We start from the raw sequence: 20,831 nt of genomic DNA, 5'->3' as shown, positions 1-20,831 counted from the left end.
GTTTTTTCTTTCCTTGCTTTCCTTTTTTTTTCCTTGAACCCCCATCACCTTTATCTTTTAGGGAATGTTCTTGATTAACAAAAAAAAGAGAAGTTGTATTCCACCATAGTAGAATACAATATGCTTCTTGAGCTATTTGAAGTAGTGCATGGTCTGTAATGACTTGTTTGAAAAAGTTTGATTCTTACTGAAAGGGAGGCATATAAAAGCTCTAGAGACTTAAATCACTGCTGAAGACCATGTGACGATTGCTTTCTGTTCCCAAAGTGCAGACACCATGCTCTGTCATTACAGAATAGCAATTGATTTCTCTTTCCTAGAACAACTGAACTGCTTGAAAGATCTGCTTTGCTCTCGCAAACAGATAAACTTACTCAAATATTAATTGTAGTTTTTAAACTAAAACAGTGATGTGTTAACAAACTGACAGAATGGAGAAAAATTTACATCAAGCTAGGTGAGAAGTCATGAGCTTGCCCTGTGGCATAGCAGGAGTTACTTTAACTTGCTGGGCTCAGTCAGCTTCAACTTGAGTGTTACTTCTGCTTTGTAATATTTTCTGACATTCATGTGCAGTGCTTGATATGTTATTATGTCAACCTACGTACCAGTTTGACATGTAATAGGTACTTTTTTTTTGTCACACATTTTAAGTGACTTGTTTAAATAGCCTTAGCAACAGATGGCCTGGTTGACAGCATGAAGTAGTTTTTGGAACTGTAAAACTCACAGTACTTGGAAAATTCAGCACATTTGATGCTTTTATCTTATACCTTTTTACTTTGAGGTTTTAAAATCTATAATTATATGCTTAAAGCAACCTTGAATTTTACATTTTGGGTTTGATGACATTTTGAAATTGTTCCTCTCTTAGTGCTGAGTCTGATATGTTTTTAAGGTTGCTCTGTGTTAATTAGGCCCCATTTCATGCTGTCAAACTGCTATTGTTACAAACTATTACCACTCCCTCCACCCACATGATTTGCAGAGTGCAGAGTAATACAGCATTACAAGCAGGCTTGAAATACAGTATAGCAAGATGAAGCTGCAAGGATCTGTTCCTCCTTCTGAATCTTTTTCCTTATCCTGTGGATAGCTGTGGACATTATTGCAACTTTAGATTTTTATTTTTAAATTAACTTTCTAGCCAATCTATTGTCTTCAAATATAACACATATGTGTGAAGTGCTTGTTTGATTTAAAGGCAGCTATCAGTGATCTCATTTATGTGTTTTTAGTGTTTCCACATGTAACACCCAAAGGAATTAATGGCATAGACTTTAAAGGAGAAGCTATAACTTTCAAGGCAACTACTGCTGGAATCCTTGCTACACTCTCTCATTGTATTGAACTCATGGTAAAACGTGAAGAAAGCTGGCAAAAAAGGCTAGATAAGGTAAGCTAATTTTTATTTTATTTTTGTTGGAAAAGAAAGTTTCTGTAGCTTGAAATTGAAATTTCAGATAAGCTGTTATTAACTTTTGTACTCCATCAGCTGCTTTTTTTAATGTACAGCATTTATTAATTTTAGGTGCTTTCATTATTAGCGCCATAAAATATTACAGGGCCTCATCCTGGCCCCCTGACTGGTGATATAGTGGCTGTATTCATCATAGTATGTTCTTTTACAGCACTTTTCCAGATAGTAGTCCTATAATTTTTTATATGTATAAAGAACCTGAAATTATTTAAGAGTAATAAGCATATTACCTGCAGCCTTGTAACATAGACCTCATTATCCATGCATGCAAAATAATGTGCAAGTCTTTGAAATATTTTAATATGATAAGAGGTACTGACAATGCTGGGGAGGACAGTCGGTTCTAACTTTGAATGTCTTTTTAAGATACAATTATTTTAGTTTAGGAAATTGCTGAGATTAAGTTATGCTTTATACTAATCAGGTAAATCTTCTGTGTGTGATGTTAGAATATCTGTTATGGTAATGGCAGTGATAGTTCATGCTGAACCTCCTCAACCAGTGTAACAGCTCTAAAGAAGCAGTGTCTTCTTGCCTGAGATCTGTTGTTGGAGACATGGTAGGTTGTAGTTCAGGCTGTAACTCCTAGAATCCTGCCATTGCTGGCTGGTGTGCAGTCCAGCTGTTTTTCTGTTATTGTTTCAGATGTTTTCATGTTTTATATATCATGCATCAAAGCTTATTCTGTTTTGTGATACACTGTTCAAAGCGTGAACATATTCAGAAAAAATGCATCCGTGTTTGAATCCTTGATCCTATTTTTTGTATTACCTGTGTATATATCAAAGGCCTGGCCCTGTCTTACTGTATTGTGACTTGTGTCAACAATTCATTACTGCTTCACCTGAGTAGTTGGAGGAATTACAGTAGGTCCAAGACTTGAAGCCTGTTTGCAGGATCATAGGGTAGTTTAGGTTGGATAGAAACCTCTAGAGGTCTCTCTTGCTCTAAACTTCTGTTTAAAGTAAGGACAATGTGAGTCAGACCAGGTTGCTCAGGGCTTTATGAAAGCTGTAGGCTGCACAGCTCTTCTGAGCAGGTCTGTTGCTCATCTGTTGTTAGAGTGAAAAATTATTGCATTATATCCCATTCGAGTAACTTTTTTTTCCCAGTATCTGATGCATATTTTTCAGCATTCTCCTGTAAACTGTGAAGAGTCTGGCTCACTTTCATGATTTTCATTAACGTATTGGAAGGCTACTGTTGGGTCCCCCAGCAAAAGCCTTCCCTATGCTGGATAAATACAGTTTAGTTGTGTTGATGAGACTTTGCTTAGAGCATGGATGAAGTGAAGTTTTCCTTGCCTGTAATTCAGTATATTTTAATGAAGAATGATATGATAAAATACAATTTGAATTTATTTAGATTAGGTTTTTGTCACATTTTTGTTCTCTTGTGAACTAAATGTAAAGCATTTATGGTTGCAAGTAGTTGACAAATTCAAGCCTAAATTTCACTTGGGGTCTCATGGGACTAATATCTCATACAGCATGAGTAAGTATATTTTAATGGGGTTTGCAGACTACTTTCAACTTCTTTTCTAAAGAATTAAAAGGGCAAAAGCTCCTGAAACCTCAGAGGTTTCAACTTGCTCTGCTTTGGCACACTTGCAGGTTTTTCTAAAGTTCCGTTTTTAAGTGACATTTTCTGGGGTTTAGAGGATAGTCATGGTAAAGTACCTTAATTAGTATATGAAGTCATTACTTTGTAGTCCTCTCTTAGCTAGCCTTTTGGAAGAGGAGAATTTTTAATTGAATTAAATAACTAGAATTACAGTGGGAGAGCCTTGGCAAAGAGTGAAATGCCCATCCAAGCTGCTCAGCATCTAGTCAGCAGGATTAAAGAGAAAAGTAGAATGAGAAAGCTCGTGGGTTAAGAGAAAGACAGGAGGATTGTTCCCTGGTTCTTTTCATGGCAGAACATTCTTGACATCTGGAAAATCCATTTGTTGCTGATCTAAAATAAGGGGAAGTTAATGAGAGAGACAGAAAGACAAACACTAGAACAGCTTTCTTGCCCCTTCTCCCAAGCTCAACTTCATTCCTTCTCAGTGGGCTCCTCTACCTAGAATCAGAAAATCCTTAATGTTGGAAAATACCTCAAACCTCATCCAATGTTAATCTAACACTGCCAGCTAAACGGTGTACCTGAGTGCCACATCTACATCTTTTTCAACATTTCCAGGGTCAGTGATACCACTGCTTACCAAGGCAGTCTGTTCCAATGCTTGTCTGCCCTTTCAGTGAAGAAATTTTTCCTAATACCCAATCTAGCCCTCCCCTGCTGCAACTTGAGGCCATTTCTTCTTCTCCTTGTGCTTGTTAGCTGGGAGAAAAGACCAACCCCCTCCTGGCTACAGCCTCCTGTGAGGTGGTTTTAGAGAGCAATGCGGTCCTCCCTGGGCCTCCTTTTCTCCAGACTATACACCCCTTGCTCCCTCAGCCACTCCTCACAGGACTTGGGCTCCAGATCCTTCATCAGCTCCATTGCTCTGCTCTGGACATCATCTCAATGTCCTTCCTGAACTGAGTGGCCCAGGACTGAACACAGCACTCGAGGTGTGGCCTCACCAGTGCAGAGTACAGGGGGATAAATCCCTGTCCTTGTCCTGCTGGCCACACTGTTGCTGATCCAGGCCAGGATGCCATTCGCCTTCTTGGCCACCTGGGCACACCCTGGCTCATGTTCAGCTGCTGTCACCAGCACCCCCAGGTCCTTTTCCTGTGGGCAGCTTTCCAGCCACTCTGCCCCAGCCTGTGGCACTGCCTGGGGTTGTTGTGACTCAGTTGCAGTGTCCAGCACTTGTCCTTGTTGAACTTAAGCCCATGGTCCAGCCTGTCCAGATCCCTCTGCAGAGCGTTCCTGCCCTCCAGCAGATCAGCATTCCCGTCCAGCTTGGTGTCATCTGCAAACTGACTGAGGGTGCACTTGATCCCCTTGTCCAGGTCATCCGTAAAGATATCAACCAGGACTGGCCCAAATACTGAGCCCTGGGAAAAGCACCGATAACCAGCCACCAGCTTAATGTGACTCCACTCACTGCCACTGTCTGGGCCCAGCCATCCAGACAGATGTTTCTTAACCAGCAAAAAGTATACCCATCCAAACCACGGGCTGGTAACTTCTCCAGGATAATGCTTTGGGAGATAGTCTCAAAGGCTTTAGTGAAGTCTAGACAGACAGCATCCATAGCTTTTCCTTCATCCACTAAACAGGTCACCCTCTCATAAAAGATGAGATTGGTCAGGCAGGGCCTGCCCTTCACTAACCCCTGCTGGCTGGGCTGGATGCCTTGATTGTCCAGTCCATGCTGTGTGTTCTCACTTGGAGCGTTAACGTTCCACAGCCTTGCTAGCAGCAGCCAGTGCAGGGTGAGCAATAGAGGTGTTGCACTTAGTCAAACACTTCATCTTTGCCATTTCTTCCTCCTCACACTTTTTCCCAGCTCTAGTGCAGATACCCTCCATCAGTGACAGCCCTCTTGGAAAAATCTGTTGCACTGTGGATCCTTCATGGGATGTAGTTCCTTCAGGAGATACCCCTGTGGTGTGGATATATTCTGCCCTAGAGCTGCACCTCCTCATTTTCTTGGCCTTGACATCTCCTCTGTGGTTTCTCACTTGTTCTTCCAATTCTTCTCTCCACAGAGTGTTTTTGCTCCTTTTTTTTTTTTTTTGTGGTCTCAGACAAGTGGTTTGATGGGCTCAGCTTTGTGTTGCAGTGAGTCTGTTCTGGAGCTGGCAAAAGCCACCTGTGTCTGCCACAGGGCAGCCTGTCTCCTGCCACAAATGCTACCCCTATAGTCCCCTGTGAGCAGCACCTTGACACCTACACCCTTAAGGCCATCAACTGACTGTATTCAGACCTCTGCTACCACTATTCTACAGTTGTAGAGCTGCTTTTGGTTTAATAGTATCTTTTTGGTTTAGTGCTTAAACACTATTTTATAAGAGCAGCTTTTATAACTATGGGCCTGATCAAAAGACATTGCTTTGCCATCTGATAGATGTGGCATGAGAATGGTGTAGATCTTTGTAGTTTCAGCTTTCTTGGACAGATGTGTAAACTTTTCTGAAAAGGAAATAAATATTGTGAGATGGTAGAAGTACAGATTCTATGGTGGGTTTTCATTCATTACCGAAATAGTTGTGTCCAGAATGAAATAGATATGAAACATATAGTATTTGTAGGTTTTTGTAGTTACAGTTTTTCTTTCCACCTTTTACACTTAGCTCTTAAGATCTTGAGCTTGACTTTTTTTTTCCAGTGCAGTATATAATACATTGAATGTGCAGTGTATAATACACTGAATGTATTTTAAAATAGGTTTTCCTAAAAATGGATACACAAGGAAAGGTTTTTGTCTTTAGTATTTAGATCCATTGTTTTACTTGCAACCAAGTCTTTGTGATAATGCTTTTCACATTGTCTTGACTGCAGCAGCAGCATTTTTCTGTTCTTTTTTCTGCCTTATTTAATGTTAATGCCAAGAGAAGGTGGCAGATTTGGAGAGCTGTAGTTTGACACATGTGAATTGTAACTAATTTGCAGATTGAAGTACAGGAAGTGTGGGGATTTGGGGTGAGTGGGAGAAGGAGTTGTGTTTTGGGTGGGGTTTCTTTTGTTAGTTTGTTTTGGTTTTCATTCCAAGCCTGTAAAAATTTCTGTGCTTTTCTCAGTGATTTATACTCAAGACGTGTTTTTTGCATCTTCGGGACTCTCCAGTTCCTTTCAAAAAAGATAAACATGCAAAATCTTGTGAAATCTGTTAGCAGGTACTGCCTCTTTGTGATAGTTTCAGAAGGTAAAAGCCTACAGTCACAGTTGAGCACAATATTGTCTCCATCAGAGTGCTGCTTTTTTTTTCCTCTGTAGAAAACTTTACTACATCAAAACTATTGCCAAATTAGAAAATGTCTTCTGGAGTGAATATTACCACCAAATTCCCAATTGATAAACTCAGTCTTTCAGTATTGCTTTAGGGTTTTCTACTGCGTCTTTAAATTTCAGTTTGCTGATAATTATACCCATATTGGCAAATAGTGTCTGGTGTCTATCATCCAGTTGTTACTTCTAAGACTTAACTTTCTTTCACCTGAAGTGATTTTGAAAGGGGTCAGAGAAACATCTTGCATACAAAAGCTGAATTTTGCTAGAATTTCAGAAGTGTTAATAGCTTTTTCACAGAAAGTAGCTGGCAGTAGGCAGGATTTGCAGAGGAAATATTAGACTTAATCTGATTATGGCATTACTACTATTTTATTCGAAATATACAACCATCTGGTGTCTACATAGACTGGCTGCTACTACAGTCACAATCTATTACAGGAGAAGGATGTCAAGTTGCATTCTGTGCATGGAGTCCACAAAATTATTCACATTGCCCTAATTATAGATGCAAACTTACAGGGTATCACTACATTCATCAAGTTAGCTTTTTGCCAGTTGTTTTGCTTTTTACCCTCTGTTATCCCTGTCCAAGCATTTGTGTCATGAAGCTTTCTATGAAGTGTCAGATACAAAGTATGATCCCCAGCAAGCCATGAATAGCTATGCTTAAACTAGAAACCAGTTTTTGCTTCCTGATCTGGTTTCTTCCACATGGCTTATCCTCAAGGTAGCTAGTTCCCCAAGCTTTCTATTATATGTGCGTGTATATAGGCACATATATAATGCATACATGCAAATAAATTCAGAAACTCATCAGCTTTGCAGTTGGTACCTGGGCAAAAAACCTCCCCTGGTCATTCCATTTATTGACATGTTGACAATTCATTCTCACTGCATCAAATGGTTGTGTAATTTTACAGGAGACAGAGAAAAGGAGAAGAATTGAAGAAGCATACAAAAATGCTGTGACAGAACTGAAGAAAAAGTCCCACTTTGGAGGGCCGGACTATGAGGTATGAATTATGCTTTTGAAATTTTTTTAAAACACTGTGACTCTTTCTGATGGGTTGACTCTGGCTGGCTACCAGGTGCCCACCAAGCCAAGCTGTTACTCCCCTCCTCAGGTGGATAGGGAAGAGAGAATTGAATCAGAAGTCTTCTGGGTTTAGATAAGAATAGGGGTAGGTCTCTCACCAATTGCTGACACAGGCAAAACAGACTCAACTTGGGGAAATACAGCTTCATTACTTATTAAATCTTAAAAACATCCTTCCCCTACCCCTCCTTTCTTCCTGAATTTAACTTGCTTCCAAATTTTCTGCCTTCTACCCCTCAGCTGTGCAGAAGGAAAAGGAATGGGGGTTGAGGTCAGTTCATCTCACATTGTCTCTGCCATTCTTTCCAACTCACAGGGAGGACTCCTTACACTCTTTCCCTGCTCCAGCGTGGGATTCCTCCCATAGGAGACAGTTCTCCATGAACTTCTCCAACATGAGTCCCTGCCATGGGCTACAGTTCTTCATGAACTGCTCCATATGAGTCCTTCCCACAGGGTGCAGTCCTGTAGGAACAGACTGTTCCAACATGGGATCACAGTCCTGCCAAGCAAACCTGCTCTAGCATGAGCTTCTCTCAATGGGGCCACAGGTGCTGCCAGAAACATGCTCCAGTATGGGCTTCTCACATGATCACAGTATCCTTTGGGCATCCACCTGCTTCAGCTTGGGTTTCTCAAAGGATTGCAGGTGGATTTTTGCGCCATCATGGACCTCCATGGGCTGCAGGGCCACAACTGTTTCACCATGATCTGCACCAGGGGCTACAAGGGAATCTCAGCTCCAGCACATGGAGCACCTCCTGCCCCTCCCTCTTCACTGACCTGGTACCTGCTGAGCTGTTTCTTTCACATACTTTTACTGTGCTCTTCTCCAGCTGCAGTTGCATGGCAAGCTTTTCTCCCCTTGTTAAATACATTGTCCCAGAGGTGCTGCCATAGTCACTGACGGGCGTGACCTTGAGCAATGTCAACAGCAGGTCCATCCTAGAGCCATCTGGCACTGGCTCAGTTGGACATGGGGGAAGCTTCTATCAGCTTCTCACAGAAGCCACCCCTGTAGCCACTCCAGCTACCAAAACCTTGCTATGCCAACCCAATACACTTTAAAGATTGGGTTGTTTCTCAAAGGAGGAAAGTGAAGTTTCACAAGTCAGTGCAAGTGTGATTTAGAAGTGTGTTGATGCCACACTTACTTTTTCACCTTGGAAACTGAACCTGTATGAAGAATTTCTTGATACTGGAAGTATACCTTTACCTTCAATGTTTTGCTCTTGTCTGAAGTATGTTTCTTACAGATAGTGCTGTTGATTTTTTGTTATTTTCTCATACATTTCATACTGCTTATATGTAATTGTATTGTACTTCCCCCTTCTTTTGGTTCAGCTGTAGAGAAAAGTAAAGCAAAAATATGAAAACCCTGACAGCACAGGCAGTCCTAGAATATGAAGTTTAACTCAAATTGATTTTTAATTTGTCACTGCCACTTGAAATACCGTGTTGCCACATTCAGATTTTAGATTTTATATTACATTTTCTGTTAAATTGCATAATTCATCACCAGTCTCCTCAGTGAAGTGTTTAGTTCTATCCTAAGATATGTAAACAACCTTTTGAAGAGTAATCATAGAATGATTTAGATTGGAAGTAACATTAAAAATCATCTAGTTCCAATCTCCCTGCCATGGGCAGGGACTCCTCCCACTAGACTAGATTGCTCAGTGTCCCATCCAAGCTGGCCTTCGACAGTTCCACAGATGAGGCATCCACAGTAATGTAAGCTAATGCACTTGTAATAAAGTGTGCATAATTTTTAAGAGCTTGACCCTTTCATCATGTTAATCAAATATATTTCTATGTACAAATAATAGCCTGAGAAATAGTACAGATACTTAAGATATTTCAGCTTAGATTACCTGTTGTCACTGAGACATGCACTGTAAAAGAATAAAATAAATAGGAAGTTGGAGTTCGTCTACATGGTTAGGAACCCTCCTGCTTCTTCCAGGCATTACTGCTGATACACAGTTTTGGGGCTTTTTTTCAGTTTGCAGAACTAGGTTGTTTTACAATAAAGTAAACTCAGTAAACCTAATTTTATGAAATTACTATTTTAATTAGTAGAGTAGAGTTTTTAATCATTGACTCAACTCTGCCTGCTGTTTAGTGTTAAACTGTTCTTTCCAGGAGTTTTCAGTAGAGATCCCCAGAATTTTGTCTTCACTTGTTGTATTTTTCAACACATACCTGAAAATCAGTGCTTTAAGGCATGGAAATACTTGGAAAGGGTCTAACTACACAGTTATGTTAATAGATGTATTTTACCGACACTGTAAACATTTTCAAGAGAAGATATTTATTAATTAAACCCTAAATTTGGTGTCAAAGCATACTGACACTATTACTCAGTTTCCTGGGCTTGTTCTTCTTTATGCAACTATCATTAAATTGTTGTTAGAGGGAGACACTTCCTTTAACAAGTAAAGGTTTTCAGAGAAGCTGTGATCTGTGAATATCAGTGAAAATATTTGAGGTCTATAGAAGAAATTTGCTTCCATCAGTTACATATACAATATAAATATATATTTCTAATATTAAATTGAAGTGGAACTTTCATGTCTCCAGAATTTTAAACTACTTTTGTTTCTTATGCTCTAGGAGGGTCCTAATAGTCTGATTAATGAAGAAGAATTCTTTGATGCTGTTGAAGCTGCTCTTGATAGACAGGACAAAATGGAAGAACAGGTATTGATACTTGAAAAATGTCTTAATGATGAGCATTTCCTGAGAGACTCCTGTGATGTACACTCTGTCCAGGAGTGTACATCACAGGTGCACCTCCTGAAGCTCTAGTTATTTTATTCTGACACTTACCAGGGGATTTCTCTTAATATTTTTACAATAAAATATTGTTGCTTAATGCTAATTTTGAGAAAGAAACTTCACAGGTTGTCTAGAAAAGAGCAGTATAAGTGCTAAGTTTATTGAATGTCTGTAGTTTCTAATTCCTAAATAAGTTTTCTATACGAAAGTTACCTTTATTTGTGACTGGTGCCCTTTTAAAATAAAAATATCAAACGCTACAAGTGTCTCTCAAAATCTAATTGTCGGTCTGAAGTCTTTTTACTTCAGTGATGTATGAAATAGGAAAGACAGTTCTATTGGTGTTTGTTTTTATTTAAAAATTCAGTAGTCTCTCGTTACTTCTGTAACTCATTTCTTGAATGCACTTCAGTAACAAGGATCAAAAATGGACAAGATGCATTCTAGAAAATATACAGAGTATGAGAAAGTATAGCAGTATATAAAATGAGAGGTAATAATAAAGTGGTGGATCCTTTGTCTTAGAAGGGTTTATGCTTAGGAATATAGTAAATAACAAGGGCTTGAGAATTAAAAGACTTTCTAGTGAACATGTAGTACCCAAGAGAATTTACCCTATGTTGGGATCTCTTAGCAAAGAGTAGAAGTTTTGAGTGCCTGTGGTAGTACTACATGGATCTTTAATGCTGTCAGTGTGTTTTCCTTAACATAGAAATATACCTTGAAGTTTAGATTAATTCAGTCTTCAGGCCCACACACTGAGAATTCCAGTGGGATGACAGCTACATGCCTGTCATGGACAGCGTTAGTTGTTGAAGTCACTATGTAGATTGAGCATGACTCACTTTGTTTCACAGTCCACCCAGTAGCAGCTGACTAATAATAATTAAACTTATGTTGTTGCAGTCCCAAAGCGAAAAGGTTAGATTACACTGGCCAACATCCTTACCTTCTGGAGATGCGTATTCTGCTGTGGGGACTCATCGATTTGTGCAAACGGTAAGCTATTTATCCTGATCTCCTCAGAATAATGGGCTGGTCCTGTGATGGTTCTATGTAATATTTTGTATGGGTAGGTGAGATTTTTTGGTGTTTCTAGTAATTTCCCATGGCCTACTCATTTTTGAAAAAGTAACTGGAATTGAAGAAGGACTGCTCTTTGTCTTGGCTCAAAAACACTGATTTGAGAACTTGTTTAGAATATTCTTTACTTGAATCAGGTTTGTCAGACAGAAAATAAAGGAAAAATCCCAATTGGCTTGCCCCAGTGTTTTCAAGATACCTTCACCCAGATTCATGGAACTGATTTTACTTTAAAAAACCCCAAAAATCCAGTTGGTTGCATCAGAATCAGTTGAGTTATTTTTTAGTGTTACTGGAAACACTATGCTCCTGTCCCAGGGCTACACTGGGAGTATAATGTATAGTAGGTGCATGAAATCAGCATTCGCTGCTGTGCTTGCTGCTTATGGTGCTTTTGTTTTCCTTTTCTTCATTATCTTGTGCTTGCAAGTTGGTACTGAACGCTCTGTTGTGCCTTTGTTCTGATTACTTGGTTTTTTCTTTGTCTGTCTCTGGTAGCCCTATAGTCGCTCTTCCTCCATGTCTTCCATTGATCTAGTCAGTGCCTCTGATGATGTTCACAGATTCAGCGCCCAGGTACTGTATTGATGTGTCAAGTGGGGGTGGCATATCTTTGCTGTATTTCATCTTCTTCTTTAGAACCTGGGTTGTTGTTTGTTTTTTTGTTACATCAATCACTGCTTGCTTTAAACTAGTACATTGAGACGAACAAAGGAGTTCTCTATTCCTGTACTAAATGGTTGTCTTTCTTTACATCCAGCTTGCATGCATACCACTTTTGCAGAGGCCCAAATCTTCTGAAACTATTTTATTTACTTCAATAGCTTTAGTAGAAATGCCAACAGTTTGAAAATGTTGTATTTCTAGTTGTAATGAATGTAGAATAACATATGTTCTGTGTAGGTTGGAGGCTATGGTCTTCGCTTCAGATTCAAGAGTTTTTCTTGCTTTTAAGTCAAAGGTTTGATTTTTGTCTAAAGTGTTTATTTGTAATAATATTAATATACTGAATTGTATGGTTCACTTTTACCATTTTTTACCTCTATGACTAGTTTGATTACCAAAAGGCCATTTAACATGTTGAGCAACAAGATTGTGGGTATGACAAATTTTGTTGAAGGGTTTATATATATTTGCTTGTCCTTCAGAAAATAAGTCTGACATTCTGAATATGTTGTTGTAGTCGTAATGACGTATTCCAGTAATGTACAAAATTACTCTAGGTGCTTGCTTGCAAGATGATAGTTTAGAGTAGAATTAGGTAAGAGTGTGTTCACATGTTTGCTTTTCAGTCTCCAAAAGAGTTGTTCAGGTACGGTATTCACGCTAGTACTTTCCTTCAGCTGTGGTCTGTATGTGGTTGTGAATATGGAGCTTCGTTCTGGGATCTGCTCTTCTGGAGGTTTTTTAAAGTATTAGCAAAAGCTCCATACAATCTTCTTTTTTCCAGTAGAAATGGATTTTTTTTGTTTTTGTTTTTGTTTTTTTGTTTTGTTAAGAGAGCCTGGAATTTTATTACCGGCAGACCCTACTACCAATTTCACGAGCAAGACCAACACTTAATGATTTTTCTACTGGACTAAAATTCCAACACTTTTTGCAGTCAGTTCATTTCTGGAATTTGAACTTATTGCAAGGGAAAAAGTATGCAAGTCCTATTGCACAACAATGATAGGCTCATCTACCAGTACTCCAGCAGCTGAGTTAGTTTTCTAAGTTGTTTTTTCTTAGGGAGGAGGGGATAATAAAGTGAGTGAATAATAAAACAAGGGAATAATAAGTAACAGAAAGCAAGTTTGATTACCAAGATAGGAACTAGTACTCAGTCAGATTGTGGGTTCAGCCTAAGGGAAACTCATATTTGCCAAGACATGGAGGTGTCCGCATTTTCACCTCTTTTATGCCTGTGATAACATTTCTGCATTCATATGATAAACCTGAATTTTGGAGCACCACTGTGACTGCAGAACTGATCACTTAAAACCAAACTTGAGTTGGACCAAGTCCTTATCTAATAATGCAAATCATTAAGTATCAGGATTAAATGGACTGGAGGCAGGTTGCCCTTTTGACCTACTGCATGGATTATACTCCATGGAAGTTATTATTGAGTGCCTCCTAATCCAGTTTAAAATTAATGGACTCAATACAGAAAGTATGAGTATCCCCACAAATAGCCCCATCCTCCAAGTATTTTTCCTCAAACAAATTTTTGCCAGACCAACAAGTCAGTCCACCTGCTCTGGAGTTTCTGTTCTACTGAACAAGACAACAGAGGGCTTGGTAAGAAAAGCAGCAGATCTTTCCATTCTTCGTGCTCTGGACTTCATTAAAAAATGTATAAAAAATTGGCCTCTTTCCCCAGGCCGACAATTTGGCTTTTGGGAACGCAAACCAATATCTTAGCTCTTAATAAATGTGACCTTTTTCCTAAACTTCACGTGAATGAAGGGGATTTTGGTATCTGTCAAAGGTCAAGTACCAATTTGCAACCTTGTTTCTAAGACTGAAAAGTATAAGCATGTATTCTGACAGGAACTGGTTCTTCAGTGTGCGCCTAGAAAGGTATTGATTTGTCTCTGCCAGTTGAGTGGGAGTTCAGATCACTTTCTTTTAAGGATTTATCAGCTTTATAATAGGTTGAGCTGTTCTGAGGCCCTTTAAAGAACTTGCCACTCAAAGTTCAGGTCAAGGCTCTATGTCATACATAGCACAAGTATTTTTGCAATCTGTTCCTGTAGCTATCTAGGAAGCTGGAAGTAATGCCTCTCCGGTGGGAGAGACTCTGTGAATCTTAACTGTGCCTCTGAAATAGGTACAGGTTGACAAACAGTGACCATGCATAGAGTAAATACAGCTTGGACAGGCCGTGTGCACAAGAAGGTTGTGTAAATACTGCATTTCCTGGTGAAGCAGAAGTAAGAATCTGTCTAGATTGCATTCCTGTGGGTGCCTCCTTCTTTTCTTTCCTTGATATTTCCTTCATCCCTTGCATTTAGCACATAAAGCAAAAAGTAGAAAAAGACAAAACTAAATGTATAAAACATAGCTTTGTCCTTAATAAATTAAGACGTGGGGTAGAAAATACATAAGGGCCTGAAGGTTTGGAAAGTAAGTATCGGGAGCATGTCTAGGATTCCTTTCTGAAAGAAATGTGACTTAGAGCTAATAAATTCAACATTTAAATAGCCCACATTCTTACCTGGTTTGTATTGTACTGCTGTTGTTTCACTGGGAAAAAAAGAAGACTCTTTTGTAGGAGACCTGTTAGTAACTATCAGCAAAAGTTGGCTTGTCTAGAAGCCAAAGCATAAATCTTGGAGGTGCTTTATGTTCACTTAAACTCAAAAATAAACCCAAAAACTGGAATGATAACTTTTCCTTTTCTAGAGAAATCTATACTTAGTTAAACTAAGGTAAGCTAGGATTTCCATCCAAGGGATTTTGTTTCCTTGTTATGCTTTGAGAGTTATTTGATTCAATTACCTTTTTCCTTCCTGGTTTTAAGTGTATTGCCTATGGAGTACATAGTACAAACAAAATTACTGCCTTAAATTAAAAGTAAATAACATATTTCAATTCTGTATTGTATTAAAAAATAGGATTAATTATTCTTAATTTTGCTTTCTACTTGTTTTCATACTTGCTTAAATATCTTTTACATATTTTATTGCACACTAGGCTTCAAGTTTTTCTACGTTGTTCAAAAGCACCTTAGGGTTCAGTCTATTGATCTTGTTATTGTGCACTTCTTCAACTAATCTTCATGTTGGTCAATTAACTAAAGTTTTCTTCTAGTGCTTTTCATTTTGAAAAAGAATAGGTATTTCCAGTAGTTGAGGGAAATTATGTAAATCATGTGGACTTGCTTGCTGTGACAAGTTTTAGTAATCATCTCCTTGGGTGAAAAAAAATTACTAAAGTGTTTCCAATACTTGAAGCATTACACCCTATGATGTAAGCAAGGGTTACTCTGTGATTTTGCTTCTGTTTTTATTTGGGGCATTTGGAAAAGGGTGGGGAACCAAAGAAACAGAATAACGTATTTGATTCAAAACAAAAATCCACTTCCTGTCCCAGTACCCATTTTCATGCATATTATATGGAATAAAAAAATGAGGTATTCACATAGCTTAATTAAAATACAGTAAATATTTGGCCTTAAAAAAAAGGCACAGCTGCTAGCCAAGTAAGTTTTAAATGAGCATTACCATCATAGTCTTTTGAGTGTAAGCATTCCTGTTCTTTTTTTTTTTTTTTTACCTGTCAACTGTGCAAAGATGCAATTGAAACAGAGCAGGCGTGCTTTGCTCGTGACTGTTTTCTTCACTCCTCTTGCAATTTGACTTTAGACATGCATTTGCTTTTTTAGAGCTTGTCAGTCTTCCTCCCAAACCCCCTGCCCTTGTTCAGCTTTTTAAATGCTCTTTAGTGAATATGTTACAGTGTGTTTCAATTCCATTTAGAGATGCCTGCAGTTCCTATCTCCTGAAATAAATAACTCTTTTAGGTAGAAATGGTGATATTTGACAGTTTAAAGCGCAAAGGCAGAATAGGAAGTACTCACAAAGAACAAAGTTGGAAGTTGAATCAAGATTTTGGGTTTTTTTTTTTCTGAAGACCAGCATTATTTGTTTGTTCCTAACCTAATAGAGAACTCTCTCATTCCAATTCAGCTCCTGCACAGAAATTGAAGTATTAACTTGTGACTTCCAATGCTGTACAGTATCTACTCAAAAAGGTGAAAATAATGAGTTAAAAATGCCTATTTTTTTTTTTCCTTTACAGGTGGAAGAGATGGTACAGAACCACATGACATATTCCTTGCAAGATGTAGGAGGAGATGCCAACTGGCAGCTAGTGGTAGAAGAAGGAGAAATGAAGGTACACATTTTGGGTTTGTTTCATTCATATAAGATTATACACTGTGAAGACAGATACTTTCAGTGTACATTTGGAAGTGTTATCTTTTTCACTGGACGTCATGATCTTAAGGGTCTTTTCTGACATAAATTGTTCTATGGTTTTCTGGCAATATAATCCATCAGCAAGTTATGCCGTTGAAACCTCTCTGGGACTAGCATTGTTTAGGTTATGACTGGGGTCCATGAGAGCTGTGGCTTCTGATGCATTTATTCATACAAAATCCTGTGTAACTCTTGCAATAGCTTCATGTTTGCAGATTGCTTTCTCAGTCCCTCCTACTTAAAGTTTGGTATCAAAGTAATATGTAAATTCTATGTACAAGAATAACACGAGTAGCAAGATACTGTGTTGGCTGTTCTACTGTTGCTTATGGATAGTGATAAATAAGGTAGCTTAATCATTTTTGCAGTAGAAGCCTTAAAGCACTGGTATTTTAATGTGAATTGTTACATAAGAATGTCTCCAATGGTAGTTACCAGAGAACACTTCCATGGCAAATTATTCATGTGATAGTTTTCTAGGTAAGTGGTTTGTTGGTTTGGTTTTTTTTTTAATGATTAAATTTAAACAATTAAAACATGAACAGTTTTGACAGTGTCTGTTCTACATTTCTTTCTTTGTGTTTGGGTATAGGTATACAGACGAGAGGTGGAAGAGAACGGAATAGTTCTAGATCCTTTGAAAGCAACCCATGCTGTTAAAGGGGTAACAGGACATGAAGTTTGCCACTACTTCTGGAATGTCGATGTTCGTAATGACTGGGAAAGTAAGGAATTGGTTCTTCAGCTTTGCAGGTTTATCTGCAAGAATTGTATTTATAGCATTGTCCTAGTGTCTGTGACTGTTCGCTGATGGATTTTTTTTTTCCCTCCCCGCCTCTTCTTTTAGCAACAATTGAAAATTTCCATGTTGTGGAAAATTTAGCTGATAATGCAATCATCATTTACCAGACACATAAGGTAATTACACTTCATTTGCATACCTTACTGAGATGGTCTGAGGTGTATGTGTTCCAATATTACTCTGAATACTTCACTGGCTTAACAGTTTAAAATACTGTTTTGGACAATATTTCAGAACAAGTTCTATATTAAATTGCAACTTCCATCAATTTTTGAAACTTTTCTTGAGCACATAATTGGTTGTGCATGTGTCTCATAGAGCTTATAGTAGCAAGTGAGGCATACTTTTATTCTCATGATTGTCACTGCCAGCAAGGCCAGAGTTATCCAAAGCAAACAGAAGCAATAAATCACCACTGACTACAAAGAAGAAATGTACACCACTATATCAGATGGTTTGTTTCAAAAATGCAGGTTACTCTTCAGCACGCTGTTACTGTTCAGAATTTGTTGACAAACTTGTCATGCAAGGGCTTCTAATTGTTGGTACAACATTTGTTCTTGTACCGTCATTGTTTTTTCCCCCAAAATGGTTCTGGTGTCCATTTAGAAAAATGTTCATTTGAATTATAATAATTCAACAACTGAAACTGTAAGATTTTTTAAATTAATAGGAATGAAATACACAGATTCACCCTGAATATTGCATGTTTCTAAGTATTAGTATATTCAAATGTTAAATATTTTTCTTTGACAATTTTACCAGTAGTGTGATTGCCTTAAAACTTCTTTAATAGAGGACTCATAATTTTGAGTGAGACAGTTGTATCATCTGTACTGGTTGGGGTAAAAGGCAGAACTTTTTTCTCTAATTGTCAGGAAAATAACTTCTGTATATTTTCTTATTTTGTCAGACATTTCACTTCTGAAACTTTCTCTTGGATAATATTCAGTTTGCTATATCTGTCTTCCTGAAATAGTAGCTTTTTGAAGTAATAATTGTTATAAATACATCCCTCCTCTGTCTTTCTCTCCAGAGACATAAGTAACTGCAGATGCTTCCCTATATACTTAACCATTAGTTCAGTTTGTAGCTTACAAGTATTAACTAAAATGCAAACACGAGGTTGAGGGAACAGGAGGGGAACTGCCTCCTCCTGGCTTTTTAACTGAAAAATTCACTGCAGTTTGGCACTCTGCATTTCAAAGGCTCTAAAGTTTTGCCTTAATTTTTTTGGTATGAAGTGTAGCCAACAGAAGTTTGTTGCCTATTTACAATAGCTGTGTTCCTTTCAGTTTTGAAAATGAAATTACTAACTTGAAGATACTTTACATCAGTAATGTAACTAACCTGGTTTGCCTTGCCTGGTTTTTTCTTTTAACTAAGGATAGTAAGTACTTAATTTGCAAACATGGAAAAGCTTATGTTCAGGTGTTTCTCTGCAGAGAGTGTGGCCAGCCTCTCAAAGGGATGTGCTGTATTTGTCTGCCATCAGAAAGATACCAGCATTCAGCGAAAATGATCCAGAAACATGGATTGTGTGCAATTTCTCTGTAGAACATGACAGTGCTCCTGTAAGTATTATTTTGATTCTATGAGGTTCTGATTTTGAGGTAGTTTTTCTATTCTGTGGTAATGCATTTGGAGTGATAACAGCAATGATTCTTTACCTTGGATTCCATGGTCTGCTTTCAAGGGAAAAGTTAACTGATATTTGTAAATTCTGATACATTTTTCTTGAAATGTTTCTTTACTGTTTTGTCACAACAATTGAAATAATTCACTTCTAATGTGTTGAGCAAGCAGAAACTTGAGATTCAGACATTTTAGTTGTTTCATGTTACATCCATGTAAGTGCTAGAATGCAGACACTCAGAAACACAGCTTCTAGAGTGTCTTAGATTTCATGATGATGAAAAAATGTTCGTGCTCAAGTATGCTGAAACAAATTATCGTGTTTCATATTTTTGGCAGCTGAACAATCGCTGTGTCCGTGCCAAAATAAATATTGCTATGATTTGTCAGACGTTAGTAAGCCCACCAGAGGGGAACAAGGAAATAAGCAGAGACAACATTCTGTGCAAGATTACATATGTAGCTAATGGTAAGTACAAAAGTTTTCAGTATGACATTCATGATAGATCTTAATTTTGAAGAGTTGAATATTGGCCCAAAAAAAAAAGCTTCATGTCCTTTTCTGTTAAATTTATATATAGCATCACTTTTGTGTTCCTCACATTCAAAAAGTCTCAAATCAGTGTGCTATGTGAATTGGTGAATCGGATAATTCATTATGTGGTGCTCTGGGAGGAATAAATGGAAGAGATGTGTAGTTCAATCCTAAGTACACAACCTTGGGGTAGAAGAAGGTGGGTTAGGAATGTCTGCAATTGGGATGAGTTGGTATAGCTTTTAGTTTCAGTAATGGTATGTTAGTTTTTTTCATGTACTACTGCAAATTTCTCCCAATTCATCTGATTAGGTTGAAAAGCTGCTGATAGTAAAGATACAGTTCTTAACCCCTGGTGCCAAGAAGGATGCTTTTTTTGTAGGAAGATGCTTGCAAGCTGTATAATCTAGTCTATATTTCTTTTTTTTTTTTTTAGCTGATCGATTCCTTGGTATTAACTGAAAAATTTTCAGTCAAATTATGTAGTTGCTGTACCCAGTATTTAGCAGTGTATTGTAGTATTGGAGATGCATATTTACTATCTTCTCTCCCAGAGCTACAAAACACTTCCAAGAGTAGCTCACTCCGCTTACTATGTTTTTTATATTTTCCCATTTTCACTGCTAAATTACAAACTATGGCTATATGGGATGTGGTAACTTTTTCAGCAATGTACTTTCCCTGTGAATTGAAATGTAATTAAGAATCCGTTCAAATTTTGTTTGAATGCTTTAAAATAATTTGCAGGGCATTGCCTGTGTAGCAGTTCTGCAGGCAAATGCAGTAAGTATTGAAAAATTCAGACTGACTTCTGCTTTCTTTGAAATAGGAAGTCACTGAAGTCTCTTTCTCTTTTGTTTCTTGGGAGCCCATAGAGAATATCCTCTTCTATTTGGGCATTTTCTCAAGACTCACAACATAGCATGTTTAATGTTTTCTAAATAATGGCATCATAGATCTGGACTGAGCTTGGGTATTACAAATTGAAAGTGCTACAATGTAAGCCCAGGAGCATAAAAGAAGACATGCTGATGGTTATTATTTCCTGTTACTTTGGGAAGAGTTGCAGAGGTAATGGACTTAAATTTGCTTTTTCAGTGATTAGTGGAGTTGCTTTATTTCAATGTCCTTCTTCCTGTTTACTTCTAGTGAACCCGGGAGGATGGGCACCAGCATCAGTGTTACGGGCAGTGGCTAAACGAGAATATCCAAAGTTCTTAAAGCGTTTTACATCATACGTGCAAGAGAAAACAGCAGGAAAGCCTATTTTATTCTAGTATTAGCAGGTATATATACTTTTAAAATTACTGATTTATATACTTTTTAAATTGATTCATCATTTTAAATTCAAGAATTTAATGGAAGTGTGCAATCTAGAAATGTCTTACATGATTAGCATGACTTCAGTGCTTGTTTTTAGTATGTAATATACTTTTTAAAAATTGTCTAGTAATTTGTGTATACAGGCTGCTCAAGTTGGCAAGCATTAGTTTCCGTAGACTTTTGTGGGTTTATCTTGCAAGTTTTTGCATACATGTCCAATTTACATAGAAGTAAAACAG

At 37.9% G+C, this 20,831-nt stretch overlaps 1 protein-coding gene across 2 annotated transcripts in view; it reads left to right on the top strand.

The window, feature by feature from the left end:
- The window catches only part of CERT1 (ceramide transporter 1), an 80,313-nt gene that overhangs the window by 55,691 nt on the left and 3,791 nt on the right, over positions 1 to 20,831 (top strand). Inside the window, exons 7-17 of one of the 2 annotated variants that reach the window (XM_085042783.1) lie at positions 1,239 to 1,396; positions 7,291 to 7,383; positions 10,083 to 10,169; positions 11,154 to 11,246; positions 11,829 to 11,906; positions 16,119 to 16,214; positions 16,890 to 17,022; positions 17,145 to 17,215; positions 18,545 to 18,673; positions 19,074 to 19,203; positions 20,419 to 20,555. In XM_085042783.1, coding sequence (XP_084898909.1) covers positions 1,239 to 1,396; positions 7,291 to 7,383; positions 10,083 to 10,169; positions 11,154 to 11,246; positions 11,829 to 11,906; positions 16,119 to 16,214; positions 16,890 to 17,022; positions 17,145 to 17,215; positions 18,545 to 18,673; positions 19,074 to 19,203; positions 20,419 to 20,546 — 1,196 coding nt within the window. In that variant the 3' untranslated portion in view covers positions 20,547 to 20,555. The remainder of the gene's footprint in view (positions 1 to 1,238; positions 1,397 to 7,290; positions 7,384 to 10,082; positions 10,170 to 11,153; positions 11,247 to 11,828; positions 11,907 to 16,118; positions 16,215 to 16,889; positions 17,023 to 17,144; positions 17,216 to 18,544; positions 18,674 to 19,073; positions 19,204 to 20,418; positions 20,556 to 20,831) is intronic. The other variant, XM_085042784.1, reaches the window with a different exon arrangement.

This window comes from Lichenostomus cassidix, chromosome Z, assembly GCF_008360975.1.
Source record: "Lichenostomus cassidix isolate B80296 chromosome Z, HeHo_3.0, whole genome shotgun sequence".
NCBI classification, from domain to species: domain Eukaryota; kingdom Metazoa; phylum Chordata; class Aves; order Passeriformes; family Meliphagidae; genus Lichenostomus; species Lichenostomus cassidix.
Note: the sequence above shows the minus strand (reverse complement) of the source record. Positions and strands in the feature narration are given on the sequence as shown.